The sequence below is a fragment of the Nuphar pumila genome, chromosome 7 (assembly GCF_984573655.1).
Source record: "Nuphar pumila chromosome 7, dmNupPumi1.hap1.1, whole genome shotgun sequence".
Taxonomy (NCBI): domain Eukaryota; kingdom Viridiplantae; phylum Streptophyta; class Magnoliopsida; order Nymphaeales; family Nymphaeaceae; genus Nuphar; species Nuphar pumila.
In genome coordinates this window covers 41,352,901-41,370,378 of record NC_143255.1, presented here as the reverse complement: position 1 = coordinate 41,370,378, position 17,478 = coordinate 41,352,901, and the positions used below count along the sequence as shown (strand labels likewise).

The 17,478-nt window shown below is 35.9% G+C and overlaps 1 protein-coding gene across 3 annotated transcripts in view; it reads right to left on the bottom strand.

Annotated features, from left to right (window-relative positions):
- Positions 1-17,478, bottom strand: part of LOC149832041 (hyperosmolality-gated Ca2+ permeable channel 1.5-like) — a 138,023-nt gene that overhangs the window by 55,313 nt on the left and 65,232 nt on the right. For all 3 annotated transcript variants that reach the window (XM_090014277.1, XM_090014278.1, XM_090014279.1), the window contains exons 9-10: positions 9,644-9,889; positions 4,851-5,175 (exon numbers count right to left, since the gene is read on the bottom strand). In XM_090014277.1, coding sequence (XP_089870403.1) covers positions 4,851-5,175; positions 9,644-9,889 — 571 coding nt within the window. The remainder of the gene's footprint in view (positions 1-4,850; positions 5,176-9,643; positions 9,890-17,478) is intronic.

Below are 17,478 nucleotides of genomic sequence, written 5' to 3'. Positions count from 1 at the left end.
AGCGATGATGAAACAAATCAAAATGATGAAACTCATACTGATCAACCCATTAATGAAGAACCACATAGAGATCCTATAACCTATTCTCATAGAGATAGGAGTACTTTTAGAAGTGCCCTTGAAAGATATGATAATGAGTCTACCCCTTCAAGTGAAGGAAATCTTCGTAGGACCGAAAGATCAAGAAACCCCCTTCTAGGTTCATCTCATATGAGTCTTTTTCACCAAAATATAGAGCTTGTCTAAGCGCCATTCACTCGTACATAGAACCTAGGGATTTTGAGGAAGCACGAAAATACCCAGAATGGATAATTGCTATGAATAATGAACTTGAAGCCCTAAAGAAAGCGAAAACCTGGGAGTTTCAAGACCTTCCTAAAGATAAGAAAGCAATAGGATGTAGATGGGTATTTAAAGTCAAAACTAAGTGTGATGGGTCTCTTGAGAGATATAAGGCCCGCTTAGTAGCAAAAGGATATGGTCAAAAATATGGGATTGATTATGAGGAGACTTTTGCCCCCGTTGCTCGGATGGTCATCGTCCGATGTCTTATAACCGTTGCTTCAATAAATAAATGGAACATCTATCAGATGGATGTTAAGAATGCGTTTTTAAACGGAGATCTAAACGAAGAAGTATATATGGATGCTCCTCCTGGAATGGAGTATCCTAAAGGGAAAGTGCTTCATCTTCGGAAAGCACTGTATGGTTTAAAACAAGCTCCCAAAGCTTGGTATGATAGGTTTAACTCTGTGATGTTAGATAATGGTTTTTCATCATGCTTTACTGATACTGCTTTGTTTGTTAGAAAGTCTAATGCAGGGATTGTTATTCTGTTGCTATATGTGGACGACATGCTTATTACTGGGAGTGATTCTAAAGGGATTAAAAGCATAAAGTCCATTTTAAAGGATAAGTTTGAAATGTCTGACTTGGGTTTCTTAACTTATTTTTTGGGTATTGAGGTTGCATACTCTCATAGAGGGTATTTTTTGTCTCAAAATAAGCTTGCATCTGAGATTATTGACAGGTCAGGTATTACAGATGATAAAGTTTGTGAAACTCCTGCTATAGTAGGAGCAAAAATGAAGATTGATGATGGTGTTCCTCTCTCCGATCCTACTCCCTACAGGCAGCTCGTAGGATCGTTGATGTATCTAAGTATCACCAGACCAGATATCTCACATGCGGTGCATACGGCAAGTCAATTTCAGCATGCACCAACTTCTGTTCACATGGGTGCTATCTTACGTGTCGTAAGATACCTAAAACACACTATTAATAAGAGAGTTTTTCTGTCTTCTTCTTCTGAATTAAGGTTAATTGCTTATACTGACTCTGATTGGGGAGGTGACCCAAATAACCGTCACTCCACCACTGGTTTTTGTGTTTTCTTAGGAGACTCATTAATCTCATGGAGATGCAAGAAGCAGCAAAAGGTGTCTCTATCATCAACTGAAGCCGAATATCGTGCCATGGCAACTACTACCATGGAAATTGTTTGGATTCACCAATTGCTGGAAGACATGGGAATCACTATTGAAGGACCTACCAAGCTTTGCTGTGACAACAAAAGTGCGATTTATATCGCCAAAAATCACACCTTTCATGAGCGGACCAAACACATAGAGATGGATTGTCATTATGTTCGAGAGGCGTACCTCAAGGGAATCATTGACCTTCCATATGTCACGTCCGAATATCAATTGGCGGATTTCTTCACCAAAGCCTTGTGTGCTCCGCGTTTCAACTTTCTTCTTAGCAAACTCTCGGTCATCCTGCCCTAAGTTTGAGGGGGGGTGTTAAATTATGTACCTTATTACCTAATGTAATATATATATATTTTATATATATAAGGTAATACATATACATATATTAATATATATGTATATGTATCTACTTTTTATATATATAAAATATATATTTCTTATTATTTAGTCATAGGGGTAGTTTCGTCTTTTCTTCCATTTTACGCACATTCACCTTTTGAATGTGTTTGTAATTTCTTTTTACTTTTTCTTTTTCTTTATTTTTATTTCTTTTATTTTTTCACTTAAAGGAACCTTGGGGGGCCCACTCAAATAGACGTTGGGCCCCTCCAACGGTCACATTTGTGACCGTTGGAGGGGCTCCAACGTCTATGAGTGGAGCCCCTCCAAGGCTCCCTTTTGGATTGTTATAAATAGGGGCTCTCCCCTTGTATTCTCTCATGGCTTTGAGTCAAAGCCCAAGTTCTCAATAAATTGATTCCATTGTTTTTATGCCTTTGTGCATTTGTGAGTTATTTGTGGGTTGTGCTTTTTGTGCACAAGTGTTCTAAAGTGTTCTTATTGTGCTTTCGTGGTGGGTTGAATATCAAGAATATTAAGGTCTTGATATTAGTATCTTGTTGAAGATACTTTTACAGATTTTTCACGAGAGGCCACCTTAGGTTTGAAAATTCCATTGAGCTTTGAGCAAGCGGGTTTAATGTGACCCGACTCATAGCAATGATGTCAAACAATCATTTTTCTTCTTCCATTTTAGTTTCCTTGTTTACCAAAGTGGGGGAGTTTATAGTTTTTTACATTGTTGCTGGGTTTGGATACGGCAAGCACTTCATCAACATTCTTACTCATGCCAAGCCTTGTTTCTTCTTGAGTGATTTTGGCAATGGCATCTTCTATTGGAGGAAAGATAGATCTATGGAGAAGTGATGACCTCACTTGCTCAAATTCGGGACGCAACCGAAATAAAAATTGGAACAATCGATCTTGTTCCATTTGCTTTTGTCTTAATTCGACAACTTCCATAGCAACCCATTTTGGCTCTAAAAGAGCCAACTCATCCCATAGTGGATTTAAAGCACTATAGTAATCTTGAATACTTGAATCACCTTGTTTGGTGGTTCTAATTTTTTCTTGTAAAAAATATGCTCTTGCAAGATATTTTTGGGTATACATACCCTTCATAAAAAACGAAGCCTCATTGGCCCGATGAAATTTAGCTATATTAGCACATAACTTGAGTTCGACATTATTCATGAACCAAGCAAGGATTTTTGCATGATTGCTTTCCTAATCTTCAACTTTTTTTTGATGATTTTCAATGGCTTTGAGTCGAGCATCTGCTTCAAGAGCCTTTTCTTGACCACCTTCGATCTTTGTGAACTCCAATCTAGGTTCCGGAATGGAACTCATAACATACCCCCAAAGTTTCTTACCTTTAAGGTTGTTCTCTATAGCCGAAGCCCACATCATGTAGTTCTTTCCATTGAGTTTGAAGGATAGGTTGATTTTTGCTTCCATAATGCCACCAAGAAGTGAGAAGAAGAGAAACAATAGATGAGACATATACATACCACGCTTTTTCCTCAAGAACCGGTTGGCTTTGATACCATGTAATGAGATATGCGGAAATACAAAGAGTGCTATAAGCACTTGTAATGTCCTACAATGGACAATCAAAAGAGACAATACCCAAGTCCACTAAGGGACAACACATACCCAAGCCTTGAGAAATATAAAAGCCTCTTTATTGAGAGAGAGAGAGAGAGCTCAAGCATAAAGAAAATACAAAGGGATTCACCCCTATTTTTACAAAGAGAAATGAGAGAAAGAGAGGCCACAAAGGGGGCTCCCATGGAGTCGTTGGGAGCCCCCAATGGTCACAATTGTGACCGTTGGGGGCCCCAACAACTCTATGGTGGGGCCCCTTAAGTGGCTAAAAAGAAAGGAAATAAAAAAAAATACAAAAAATAAAAAAAGGAAGAAAAACAAGCACCCCTATCGGGTACATATGAAATGACCATAATACCCCTATCAGGTATTATGGTGTATATATATATGTATTGATACATATATTTTAACACTGGACAATATAATCTAGGAAGTCGAAAACTCCTAGAAAAACTTCTAAGAGCCACCACTAGAAGTAATGTTTATCAGTCTAACAGTTTAGGATCCTAGAAAACTCCTCTAGCTGGGAAAAACTCTAACAAAAATTGACTCTTGAGTTTTGATCCAAACAACTGTCTCTAGGCTCTCCTGGATCAACTCAAGGTTAGGTTTGGCTCATACTAACTCAAAGCACTTGCATTCAAACACTCTATTAAGCCTGACTCAGCCAGTAAGACCAGTCCTAATCTAGGAATCACAGAACAAAAGAGAAATAAAAGAGTGAAATGAAACAAGGAAACACATCCAACTGCTCATGTCCTACTATAACAATAAGTACTTCTCCTTAATTAATGAAGTTTATGTCAACATCAACCCTTAAGGGTGCCAGTGACTAGATCCAATCTCGTCAACTTAATCCAAACCTAAAGTGATCCAGTAATTACTGACTGCCCACCATAGCTTGTCTCTATGATTGTAATTAGAACACAACAAATTGAAAGAATGAGCCAATCAAGACGCAAAAGTACATAACTTCAAAGCTTCTGGATTTGTCTTGAACTTATGGCAAAAACCATTTGGTCATCTTAAGGCTGCGAAGTCGAAATTTTTCCACTCAGCAAAATACCTGTGTTCTACAAATACTTTAAAAAATTATCTCAATGTACTGCCAAACACAGTAATTCAGATATTCAAAACTTTACAGTGGATTGCATATCCTCATTGAGAATTACAAGATACCAAGGAGAGAGAAGAGCAGGACACTTCCATCCATAAGTTGGCATAATGTATGTTTGCATTGACAGTTCATTGCAAACTTCAAAAGGCATTATGTTGTGATTCATTATAACATGACCCATAAATAAATATGATCCAACAATGCTTAGATATAAAATGATACAATACAAACAAAAAACAGAATGTTCTAAAACTGAAGATCAATCAGCAGTTCCAACAAAGTTCCAGACACTTTACCTGATGACGATACACGGCGTATGCAAAGGCATAGAAGACCACAATAAATGGAAGTAAAATAGGAGTGATCACACAATAAACAAGACCAAGTAAGAAATATAGCTGTATTTGAGGTTCTGAAGTATTGAAACCAATACTTCCTGGATCCATCGCTTCTTCCCTATCCTTCTCAGTCTTCACCAAGAAAAAGTTTTTGATATGATATATAATCAATGGCTTTAGTCTCAAAATCTCTCCAGCAACTCCAGCCCAGCCATCGACCATAATATAAGTAATGAAAAAAGTTGCTTTCATAGGTATTGATACGCCAATTAGACGAGGAATACTGCAAAATAACAGAAAAAAGAAATCATCTATATTATATGCTTAAAAAGAAGTTTAGAATAGCTAGACACAAGAAAATGGAAGAGATAAAACCAAAAGCCTAGTACAATCTTTCCAATTACAGGTACTAATAAATGAGCCCACTGGCATTTGAAGCAAACACAGATTACAAGAAACAACCAGTCTGTTTACAAGAACTAAGGTTAAAAGTTTTGAGATAACACATTCTTTGCCAATGTAGTATTTATCTCAATGCCAGTAAAAGAAATGGTTCTCAACTTCTCAACAAGAAGGTGAAAATAGACAACAGTGTCAAAGTCATACCGTACAGATTGCGAATAAACAAGGACCCATAAAACATTAAATCTTACAAGAAAGACTGGACCCTACACAGAAGGCAGTCAAAGAATCGTACATTATTCAATCGATCACTTTTAGACCTAACTAAAACAGCTCCCTAAAATCAACTACTAACAAGCCAATAATTACCAAGTTTGATCAAACTGATTGATCAGTTCAACAAAGTAAAGGTTTAGGGCATGTCTTCGAACCCGAGAAGATTGAAACCTTTGAAGGTTATGTTGCATAAATCTCTACTTTCCCATGCATTTTACACGATCTGCAAATGGCAAAAGCATTTCACATAACTGTGAGTCCCACCTAAGAAAAATATGCACCTTGGGGCCTTCCCCAGCGCTAGGATGGGGAATTCCGAAAAAAGGAAAAAAAAGAAAAGCAGAAAAAGGAGAGGGGCTGACACATCCAGGCATTCTGGTCTCCTCTCCTTCAACCCAAATCAGAGAAGACGCATTGCTCAAAGTGAAACTTTACCAACATATTTCCCAGTTGAACTACAAATACACCTCCCCTTTTGCATGATACAGTAATTTTTTTTCATAATGTTTTCCTTCAATAGAGGTTTCTGGAAAAGAAAAAAGAGAAGTTCTGGTGAGCTCTTCTCTTCATTCTAACCAGAAAATAAGGAGGCTTGACCAGAATTGGCCACCTGTTGCCTCATAGATACCAGATCCGGATGTTGTTGTTTGCTCTTATGCATGTTTCTGGTAATGGTCGTGCCTCTTTTTTTTTTTTGGAGTGAGACCTTTCATTCTTTCAAGTAAAAGAATGAGATTTTTTTGGCAGTGAGACCTCTTCATTTTTTCAAGTAAAAGAAGAGAGACGAGAGGATCATTTCTGTCAAGAATCTGATTGACCAGGTTTGACCATGAGTTTGATTAGACCCATAGCATCTCATAGGGGTATATTTGACAAAAGTTTGTAACCTCCTAGTTAATAAAGAAAGAGGAGAGGGGTCCACAGATTACACCCTCATATCACTCTAGAAATCACCACTTTCCCTCTTTTCTTCCTCATTCTCTACTCTATTTTTCTTCATTTCTCACAGATTTTTTTTATTCTAATAGCTTGCAAGAGTGCTGAACAAGGTCACATGAAGAATTGTCAACCTCTTCTGGCTCGTTACACTGGCGATGCCTTAATTCCTGCAAAGATCTCCAGTTAGCCACAATTTCTGGTAAGATTTGTGCATGCTATTGGGATCATTTTCCAGGCCAGTGTTGTGAAAAGCATTGAGGCGTAGCGAGGCGCTCCACCAAAAACCGAGGAGAGGCGTAAAGCGTAAGCCTCAATTTTTTTTTAACTTTAAAAAAATTTATAAAAAATATCTAAAAATACAAATAAATAAAAAATGCTTTATTGATGAAATAACAACCAATAAGAAATAGAAAATCTCAAATAAGTACTAAAAAATATGAGATTAACATATAAAAGTAACTAAAAACTGATTACATAACTGAAAAATATATGAGATTAACCAACAAAAGTTAAAATATACTAAGAAACTGATTACATAACTGAAATAACTGAAAATATATGAGATTAACCTACAAAAGTTAAAGTATATGAGATTAACTTATAAAAGTAACTAAAAAACTGATTACATAACTGGAAAATATATGAGATTAACTAACAAAAGTTAAAATATACTAAGAAACTGATTACATAACTGAAATAACTGGAAAATATATGAGATTAACCTACAAAAGTTAAAATATATGAGATTGTTCTAAAAAATATGAGATTAACATATAAAAGTAAGTTACTTTTATATGTTACTTTAAGTAACATATAAAAACTGATTACATAATTGGAAAATATATGAGATTAACCAACAAAAGTTAAAATATACTAAGAAACTGATTACATAACTGAAATAACTGGAAAATATATGAGATTAACCTACAAAAATCTTGTTGATTATGTCTTAGAAATCTTAAAAAAAGAATTATTTTTTTTGCGCCTCACACCTCAGGCTTGCGCCTTGAGGCACAGAGGGCCGCGCCTCAAGGCGAGGCGTGCCTTTTGCGCCTCAAGGCGCGTTTTTGATAACACTGTTCCAAGATCATAAAGGAATTCCCCTCCCTCTCAAAATGATAACTTCCCTAGGACTTATCCATATGATTCATTTTCAATATGCAAATATGCCCTTAATGCAATAATAATTTGCCTAGTGTTCTTGAATACACAATCCATCTCATGTTTAAACTCCATGTTCCACAATCTGTAACATGCACCACATAATGTATAAAATCCAGCAGTAACTCAATCTACAATTTTATCATATTCAGGATTCACAATAAATGTGAGGATGGCATGATTGGTAACCCAATAAAGCTCATGAAAAGTTAATATGGACAGGATTATTAACTACAGCTAACAAAAAAATGATCAAATGTGAAGATAAAGAATCCAAAATAGTTTTTCTGCAGGTCGGAACTAACATTTGACCAAGAAATGTGTGTTTCTAATGTGAAACTTCTCCAGGTTGGAACTAACATTCAACCAAGAAATGTGTTTCTGATGTGAAAAAAGTTTATTGTTAGTTAACAACACATCTACACTTCTTTTGCAAAGGAGTGTCATGTTGACCAAGAGGATATAAGCCAATACCTCAGACTAAAGCAGGAAACAATCTGTTTAGTAGATGGTTTAAAGAATTTACGAGGATGAAAGAAACATAAGACAAACATAAGACAAACACAAGATCACTAAAAGAATGAAATGAATACAAATAGAAGTGCTTGCTAAATGCAGCACAAATAGAACAATCCATGTTACCACCTTGCAGCCAAAGTCTCCATTTAATCCACCACTGAGTTTACTAAGAAGAGAAGCTTCTTCAACAAAATGCCATAAGGTACAATAATTTTCCAAAGTGTATATATCCAGACTTTGCAGTTCTTTTCATAAAGACATATTTCTGAGAAAAGTACCTAAATTGAACTGTTTAAAGAGAAGTAATTTATAGTAACATTACTTTAAGTGCTTTTTGTTTACTGGCATGTACAAATTATATATTAGCTATGCACTCTATCATATCATAGCATTAGAAGCAGTTCAGCCTGCAGATGCTCCTTTAAGTGAGTCATGGGCGTTCATTTCTTTTTGTATTTGGATTTCCCTACTCTAAAATTTTGTTCTTGCCTCTTACACACAACTAACTCAGATTCATCTACTAGCCCTTTCATCATGGCTTCAGCTACATCACTGCATTCAGCCCAGTGAAGATATAATGCTCCTTGCAAATTCTATGGTGTGAGTATCCAAGAAAGAAACAGGTAGCAGAACACATCCTACAACATCATCTCCCTAACCAGCATCATGATCGCAGCTAACTCAAGCGATGAAGATAATAAAAGGAAAGTTACATAAAAAATATACTTATTGATCCACTAAAGATGACATGTTTTCAGAGGACATTTTTAGTTGAAAAATCAAATTATGGTGATAATTTAATTTTTGCAAGGAGCATACCATGAGTTTCCTGGGAATACTTAGCGACCATGGCTCTCCAATATAGAAAAAGTAATTAGGGAGGAGAGATTTTCCTTTTTATCCACACAAAGTGAAGAAAACTTATGTTGCAAATAACACTGCTTAAAGCAAAGGACTTGTGAACTCATGGTACATGTAGATCTCAAATATGCAGATGCACCAGGAGGTATCCTAGAAAGAATCTGTCTACTTCCAGGTTAATCTTTCATTTATAATAGGTGTATGTATCACAGAACACAACTTAAACCAGCCAAATGGGTGAACCAAAATTATGAAAGTGCAAAATGAACACCGTTTTAGAAGAATATTTCCCTGAAGTAACTAGGGAGAAAGTGCTAGCAACGAAACAGCCCAAAGCAAAAAAGGAAAAAAAAAAGGCTTATCTTGCTTTTTAAACAGGTGGACCAGAACAAAGAAAAAGGACCAATTCTTTTTAAGTAAACTACAGATGTGCTGTTACAAAAGTTAAATAAGCACAAAAGCAAGGAATTCACACTAAGGCAAGTCTTTTTTTTCCTCCTTAATGAGTAAACAAATCCAATGAACAAGATAGGACTTTCCAACACCAATAACCATTCATGACAAAATTGTATATGTCGCAGTAGAGAACATACGCATTTGCAGACTGTTTCATGAAGTATTTCAGCTGTTGAAAAGCAGTTCCTGTAATTATGCTCCCAAGAAACACGTTAATAAGCAGGAAAATGTAGTATTTAGTTGCAGATCTTCTTTCCAGAACCGATATAGCAATATAACCTTCAATCTTGGACATCAGCATCAATATTGTAGGCAAAAAGATCAGGAAAATCTTTAGCGCGATCCCAGGAAGAACACCCTGAATGAAGGATTTGATAATTTTGCTGCGGCAAAAATACACAGCGTTGTGAGTGACTATAGGTAAAATGACATAGAGCCATCAAGGAAGACCCTGAGCATCATGGAAATGAAAATCTATAACATGATAACGAGACTACTAAGCATAAAATTTCTGGGAAAAGTTACTGACAGGACATGAGATAACATAGAAAAAATGCTGCAAGAAGCAGCCAAGTGTGCCAAGCATGTTGAAAGTGCATGCCTTGCCAATGTGCACTGAAGAGAACGAAAAAAGCTTTTCCACCAGTTCTATAACAAGGGGATAGAAGCAAAGCTCCATAAGATCTCTCTCTCTCCAATATATATATATATATATATATATATATATATATATATATATATATAGGGGATCATGCAACCAAAGGATGGTGCAACATCTATAACCAATGATGATAGGAGAGCTCTCCTTCTCTGGTGTTAGAGCGTTTCATCAATCAGACCTTATATATTTCTTCTTTATAATGCATTTAATAAGAAATATGCTTTACATGAAGATTTTACAACATCTAGACATGTTTTTAGAAACATGAAAAATGGATGGCTCACAATTTTACAATACAAAGTATTGTCAACCATTGATTTTTTAGAGCTTTAAAAAATGCATCTAAATATAAAAAATTCATAATCTAAAATATGTTGCTTACTAAATAAATGATAAAAATGCAATATATAAAGCCTGATCGATAAAAAACTCGATCATTAGAAAAAAGAACTGTTAAGATTAATGTACCCTTTGTATATATATATATATATATACATACATAATATATATATTAAGTCAACTAAAGTTGACTTACTTCTAGTTGTTGGGAACAAAGCCCAACGGCCAACATTTCTAGCCGTTGGACTGGAGAGGACTCTCTCTATCCTCTATTTTTCCTCTTCTTTTCTCTATAAATTGAGATGGGTGTGTGCTTTGCAAGGTGAGAGAGTGATGGGTAGTAAGTATTAGATATTTTTTGTGTGTTTTGAGAGTTATGTAGTAAGGAATTTATGTAATTTCTTTTTGTATTTTATTTGTGTTCTTTATTAATGAAGATATTCATTCATATTCAATATGAGTCACTTTTGTTGTTATAGTCTTGTCCAAATGCATTATGTTTCAACTTCTTGGAGCTCTTTTTGGAGTGCATCGGGATCCATGCTATTTCGTGACATGATATCAAAGCTTGGCATCTTGATCTTGGTATCTTGTTCGTGTTTGTTCTTCTAAAGAAAATTCTTAGTTGATGTCTAGATTGGACTCGATGATCTCACATTCCAGTATGTGTTTCTTATTTGGTGAAGTGTCTATGGTAAAATTCCAAAAATTGGTTTTTGGTATTTTATAATGAAAAATTGAACGTGTTTTTCAAACTAATTGAAATTTCTTTTAAATATCTTTTTAAATATGTTATTGTTTTGTTAGCGCTTGCGTGAACATGTTGATTCAAAGTATATTTTGAGTATGTTAGTACCTTTTTTAATTATCAAAGCATGTTAAAAATTATGTACTAAGTAAATATGTGATTTCTTAAGAATTTTAAAATTATGATTACATGTTCTTCATGCTTCTTGCACTTTGATGAATGAATAAAATAATTTTGTAAATAAGCCTACTTGTGTATGCCCTTTATGGGCTTTGTCGGTGCGTCCTTTGACACTTGTTGTGTTTGTTCATTTATATCTTTGGTGGACACTTTTGTTCTTGGTTGTAGGCTCTTGATTTATTGCATACTTGTTAAATATAAATTAATTTATTATGCCCTCTTTGGTATATACCTATGTCACATGGGTGCAGCACTTTCAAAAAACTTGGGTGTGAGGGTGCGGCAAAAATATAAAAAATTATATATATATATTTCAACTTCCGAACTTTTCAAATCCGCCTTCACCCACACGTTCCCCATAGTCCATTTACACGGTGAATCTTCGATCTTGGCCCCAAACAACTTCAAATGCTCATTGGATTATCGCCTCAAAGATTGTGCACGCAACTGTGCCCACACTGCACACATTGCTGCACATGCCAAGCCCTTACCAAGCTCATCGCAACCACGTGCCCACCGCATGTTGTGCTTCGCACGCCACAGGCACCACGCACGACAATGGTCTGTGCAACACGCGACACCACTGTTATGCATGTGCACTAAACTCTGCACACATGGGATAGGCCTGTTTGCCACGAGGCTGGCCCGACTGCCTCATGCACGCCGCAACCAACCAATCCATCGCTCTTGGGGCACTTCCACCGCACTTCACACACATTCGTGCATCTGTTGCCGCATCTGCACTGCACCACACCTGTGCACATGCCACACTCCTTGCACAACCCTGTGCCACACTCCAGCACATGACACAATCTGTGGCATGCACGCACCTCTTATGAATGTGCACTGCATCCTGCTAGTGCACATGTCACACACTCCTTCCACGGTCCAGTGCCAAGCTCAGGCACATGACACAATCAGTGACATGCACACACTTTTTCAGCACCTGCGTTGCACCAACACACCCCTTTGCACAACCCAGTGCCAAGCTCAGGCACAGGGCACTATCAGTGGCATGCACACGTCTCTTCAACCCCATGCACCGCACCAAGTCCCATACCTATGGCACGTTGCAAGGCTCTCCGAGATTTCATGTGCAACATTCTCCCCCACTCAAGCCATCGTCATCCTCGACGATCTCTTAAAAATTATGTACTAAGTAAATATGTGATTTCTTAAGGATTTTAAAATTATGATTACATGTTCTTCATGCTTCTTGCACTTTGATGAATGAATAAAATAATTTTGTAAATAAGCCTACTTGTGTATGCCCTTTATGGGCTTTGTCGGTGCGTCCTTTGACACTTGTTGTGTTTGTTCATTTATATCTTTGGTGGACACTTTTGTTCTTGGTTGTAGGCTCTTGATTTATTGCATACTTGTTAAATATAAATTAATTTATTATGCCCTCTTTGGTATATACCTATGTCACATGGGTGCAGGGGTGCAGCACTTTCAAAAAACTTGGGTGCGAGGGTGCGGCAAAAATATAAAAAATTATATATATATATATATATATATATATATATATATATATATATATATATATATATATATATATATATAAAGTCCAAAAGTTGGACATAAATGCAGGTTGACCACATCGGGTGCGGGTGTGGCACCTAATTGGAGAGTCCCCGTGACATAGGTATATACTCTTAGTGGTTTTCATGCATCCCTAGTGGCTTGTGTGATCATATCTTGGAAAATACTTATATCATGTATCATATTCTTATTCTTATATGACTTGCATTAATCTTATATGGGTGAATGTGTTACTTCATGTATGTTTGAATGATATTGCTTATTAAGGAAGATTATTTTCAAATTAATGACTTGTCATCGTGTACTCAAATGTATTTTTTAATATTGAATGTGTTTCTTGATTATGTATTGTATATTAGAGGATTCTTGTATGTATGCTTCCTCTTGAGCATTGTTAAAAAAAATTGAAAAATTCTTGTCGTTGAGTCTTTAGTAACTTTATGTGTTTTTGCCCATTGGTGATTTATTGACTTGGGTACTTGTGCCCTCTTGCAAATCTTAAATGACTTCTTTCCTATGTCACAGGGATTCGGCTAGCAGGGTGTCGCACCCGCATCGACGCGACTCGACGCGGGTGCGGGTGCGGCACCGGGTGCGGTCAACCCGACCCTGGGTGCGTTGACCGCACCCAGAGTCATTTTTGTCCATTTTTTTGGATTTTTTTTTTAAATTTTTTTGCCCTATGAAATGCGCCGGGGGGAGCCCCCGGACCCCCCTTCCTGCAAGGGCAAAAATAATGAATCAGGCTCCACAACTCATCACTTTCATCTTTGGGGACAACCATATAAGATAAAAAAATGGTAAAAAGTAAGTTGAGCATAAATGTCATGGACCTTAACAGCTACCATACATTCATACATATACACTATACATGATATATATATATATATATATATATATATATATATATTTACATTTTTGCCCCTGCCGCACCCCCGCACCCGGGTTTTTTGGAAGTGTCGAATCCCCGCACCCGCACCCATGTGACATAGCTTCTTTCTTTGATATTTTATCACGACTCTGAGAGATTTTATACTCATTGCATTGCGATAAAATTTCTTGTATGACATATGTAGAGATAATTATGTATCTTTATGAATCTCTACCTCCATTTGTCTCATAGTAGACTTATGATTTAGATTTAGCTTCTTAAAACTATTAATCTTGTCTCTTTAGTGATTTTTATTGGATCTTTATGCCATGGTGCATATGTTCTTTGATTGGCAAATTTATGAAAGATAATCTACAAATTTCATTTTCTCTATGTTGATTGCGAAAATTGGGAATGATCCATGTTGATTGCTTGCATGTTCAAATTTGTAAAAAATGGTCATGAGACATCATGTATTGCATACAATTGCATCAATAGACATATTGTTCTGCATATGATTGCACAAATTTTTTTATAAGGTTTTTATTTAACTTTATTGGACTTGATTTGAAACTTGCTTTTTCAAATCGGATAGTTGATATGAACTCACCTATTTGGAAATTGAATTATGTCAGTATGTATTGCCCTTTGTGACATTTGGATTGTTCATCACAAATTTTATATGATGCATCATTCTTTTGGCCTTGTTAGTAGTATTAGGTATTTTTTGTGTGTTATAGTGAGGAATTTATGTAATTTCTTTTAGTATTTTATTTTTATTATTTATTAATGAAGATATTTATTCATATTCAATATGTTTCACCTTTGTTGTTATGGTCTTGTCTAAATGCATTATGTTTCAAATCTTCGAGCTCTTTTTGAAGTGCATCGGGATCCGTGCAATTTCGTGACAAGAACGCTACCCGATCATCATTAGTTAAAGATGTTGCACTTGTTAAGTTGTACATGTATGAATATATATATAATGATGTAATAGGTAATACCCAATAGGGGTATTTCAGTCTTTTCATTGTATAGGTCGTGCTCACTAGGGGCACGAGTGTCTTTGTATAATTTTGTTTTTGTTTTGTCTCATAGTAGACTTATGATTTAGATTTAGCATCTTAAAACTATTAATCTTGTATCTTTAGTGATTTTTATTGGATCTTTATGCCTTGGTGCATATGTTCTTTGATTGGCAAATTTATGAAAGATAATCTACAAATTTCATTTTCTCTATGTTGATTGCGAAAATTGGGAATGATCCATGTTGATTGCTTGCATGTTCAAATTTGTAAAAAATGGTCATGAGACATCATGTATTGCATACAATTGCATCAATAGACATATTGTTCTGCATATGATTGCACAAATTTTTTTATAAGGTTTTTATTTAACTTTATTGGACTTGATTTGAAACTTGCTTTTTCAAATCGGATAGTTGATATGAACTCACCTATTTGGAAATTGAATTATGTCAGTATGTATTGCCCTTTGTGACATTTGGATTGTTCATCACAAATTTTATATGATGCATCATTCTTTTGGCCTTGTTAGTAGTATTAGGTATTTTTTGTGTGTTATAGTGAGGAATTTATGTAATTTCTTTTTGTATTTTATTTTTATTATTTATTAATGAAGATATTTATTCATATTCAATATGTTTCACCTTTGTTGTTATGGCTTGTCTAAATGCATTATGTTTCAAATCTTCGAGCTCTTTTTGGAGTGCATCGGGATCCGTGCAATTTCGTGACAAGAACGCTACCCGATCATCATTATAGATGTTGCACTTGTTAAGTTGTACATGTATGAATATATATATATATATATATAATGATGTAATAGGTAATACCCAATAGGGGTATTTCAGTCTTTTCATTGTATAGGTCATGCTCACTAGGGGCACGAGTGTCTTTGTATAATTTTGTTTTTGTTTTGTAAATTCCTGTTTTTGTAATGGGCAATATTGTCATTGCCCAAATATAGCTGTTGGGAGATCTCAACAACTATATTTATAGATGTTGGGATGCTCCCAACTACTATATTGGCTTTCCTTTGTGTATATATAGGGGTTGCTTCCCCTTAGATGGGTTATGCTTGTATCAAGCAATTTAACCTCGAAAAATCCTATATTTTGTATGTTGTGTTCTTGCCTCTAAAAGGCTCTGGTGCTTGAACTTGTTATGTTCTAGCCCCTAAGGGTATGTTTGATCGCTTGTTCAGGTTTGGACGAAATGAACAAAAAGAACAAAACAAAACATTGGTTTTGTTAGTTCTGTAACAACTGTTCCAAGTCCAATGTTTGTTTTGATCGTTCCCCCCGTCTGTGTTCCAAAGTCCAATGTTTGTTATAGACATCATGGACAAGCCATCACACCAAAAAAATGTTTAAAGAAAATCAAAGAAAATAAAAAAATAAATCAAAAAAGGGAAGAAGAAGAATACCCTAGTCAAGATTTTAATCAAGAAGAAGAAAAAGATCAAAGAAAATAAAAAAGAACATCAAAATAAAATAAAAAATCAAAAAGGCAAAGAAGAAGAAGAATACCCTAATAAAGATTTTAATAAAAAAGAAGAAGAAGATCAAAGAAAATAAAAAAGGGGGAGAGACCCTAATCAAATCTAGCCTAATCAAAAAGGGAGAGAGACCCGGGTTGGATTTTAATCGGAACTAACTTAATCAATGAAAACCCTAAATAATGAAAATCAAGAAGAAAAAGAAGAAAAATGAAAAAGAAGAAGAAAAATGAAGAATGAAGAAGAAAAAGAAGGGAGAGAGACAGAGAGAAGAATGAAGAAGGAGAAGAAAAACGAAAAAGAATAAGAAAAATGAAGGGGGAGAAAAACGAAAAAGAAGAAAAACGAAGGGGAAGAAATAAGAAAAGGGAGAGAGAGAGAACTGTGCCCGGTCGTCGGTGGCCTCGTCTGGCTTGCACAAGAGAGAGAGATAGAGAGTCAGGGGGATCCCTTCCCCCTGAGTTTTTTTTTTTGCATACCCCCCCCCCCCCGGTTCCCCGAGTCTAGTTCTTTTTGTAACAGGAGAGGGGGTGTTACGAAAATTACATGCTTTTTTGGATGCGACAGAACGCGTCCGATGTATCCAACGTTTGTTGGAATCTCTATTCCCAGCGAGATTTCTGTCTAAATCTCGTTAAGAATGGTGCATTAAACATACCCTAAGTGGCTCTTGTACTTGTGTTCTTGTATTTGACCCATAAGTGGTCCTTGGTTGCACATATTCTAGTGTAATGAAACAGGGTACAATGAAACAATAGTGAAACAAACACAATGCCAACAAAGGGCTTTAATAAACTCACTTAAGGTTGGTCACTAATGGACCAAATACAATCTCAAAAGAGATAAAAATACCAAACAGCACAAGAGGCATACAAGCCTATAAGATGAAAAAAAACTCTAGAGAAAACCCTCAAATGCTTCTAAAAGCATTGAGGAATAACAAGGGAGTGAGGCTCTATTTATGGAGCCTCACTCCAACACATGGGAGGTAGTCCAGCTCTTTGGAGTGCCTTCCAACAGTCATTATTATAACTGTTAGGTGGCAGTCCAACGTCTAGTTGGACTGCCTCACAACAGTCATATTTTGATTGTTGTGCCCAACAGTCAT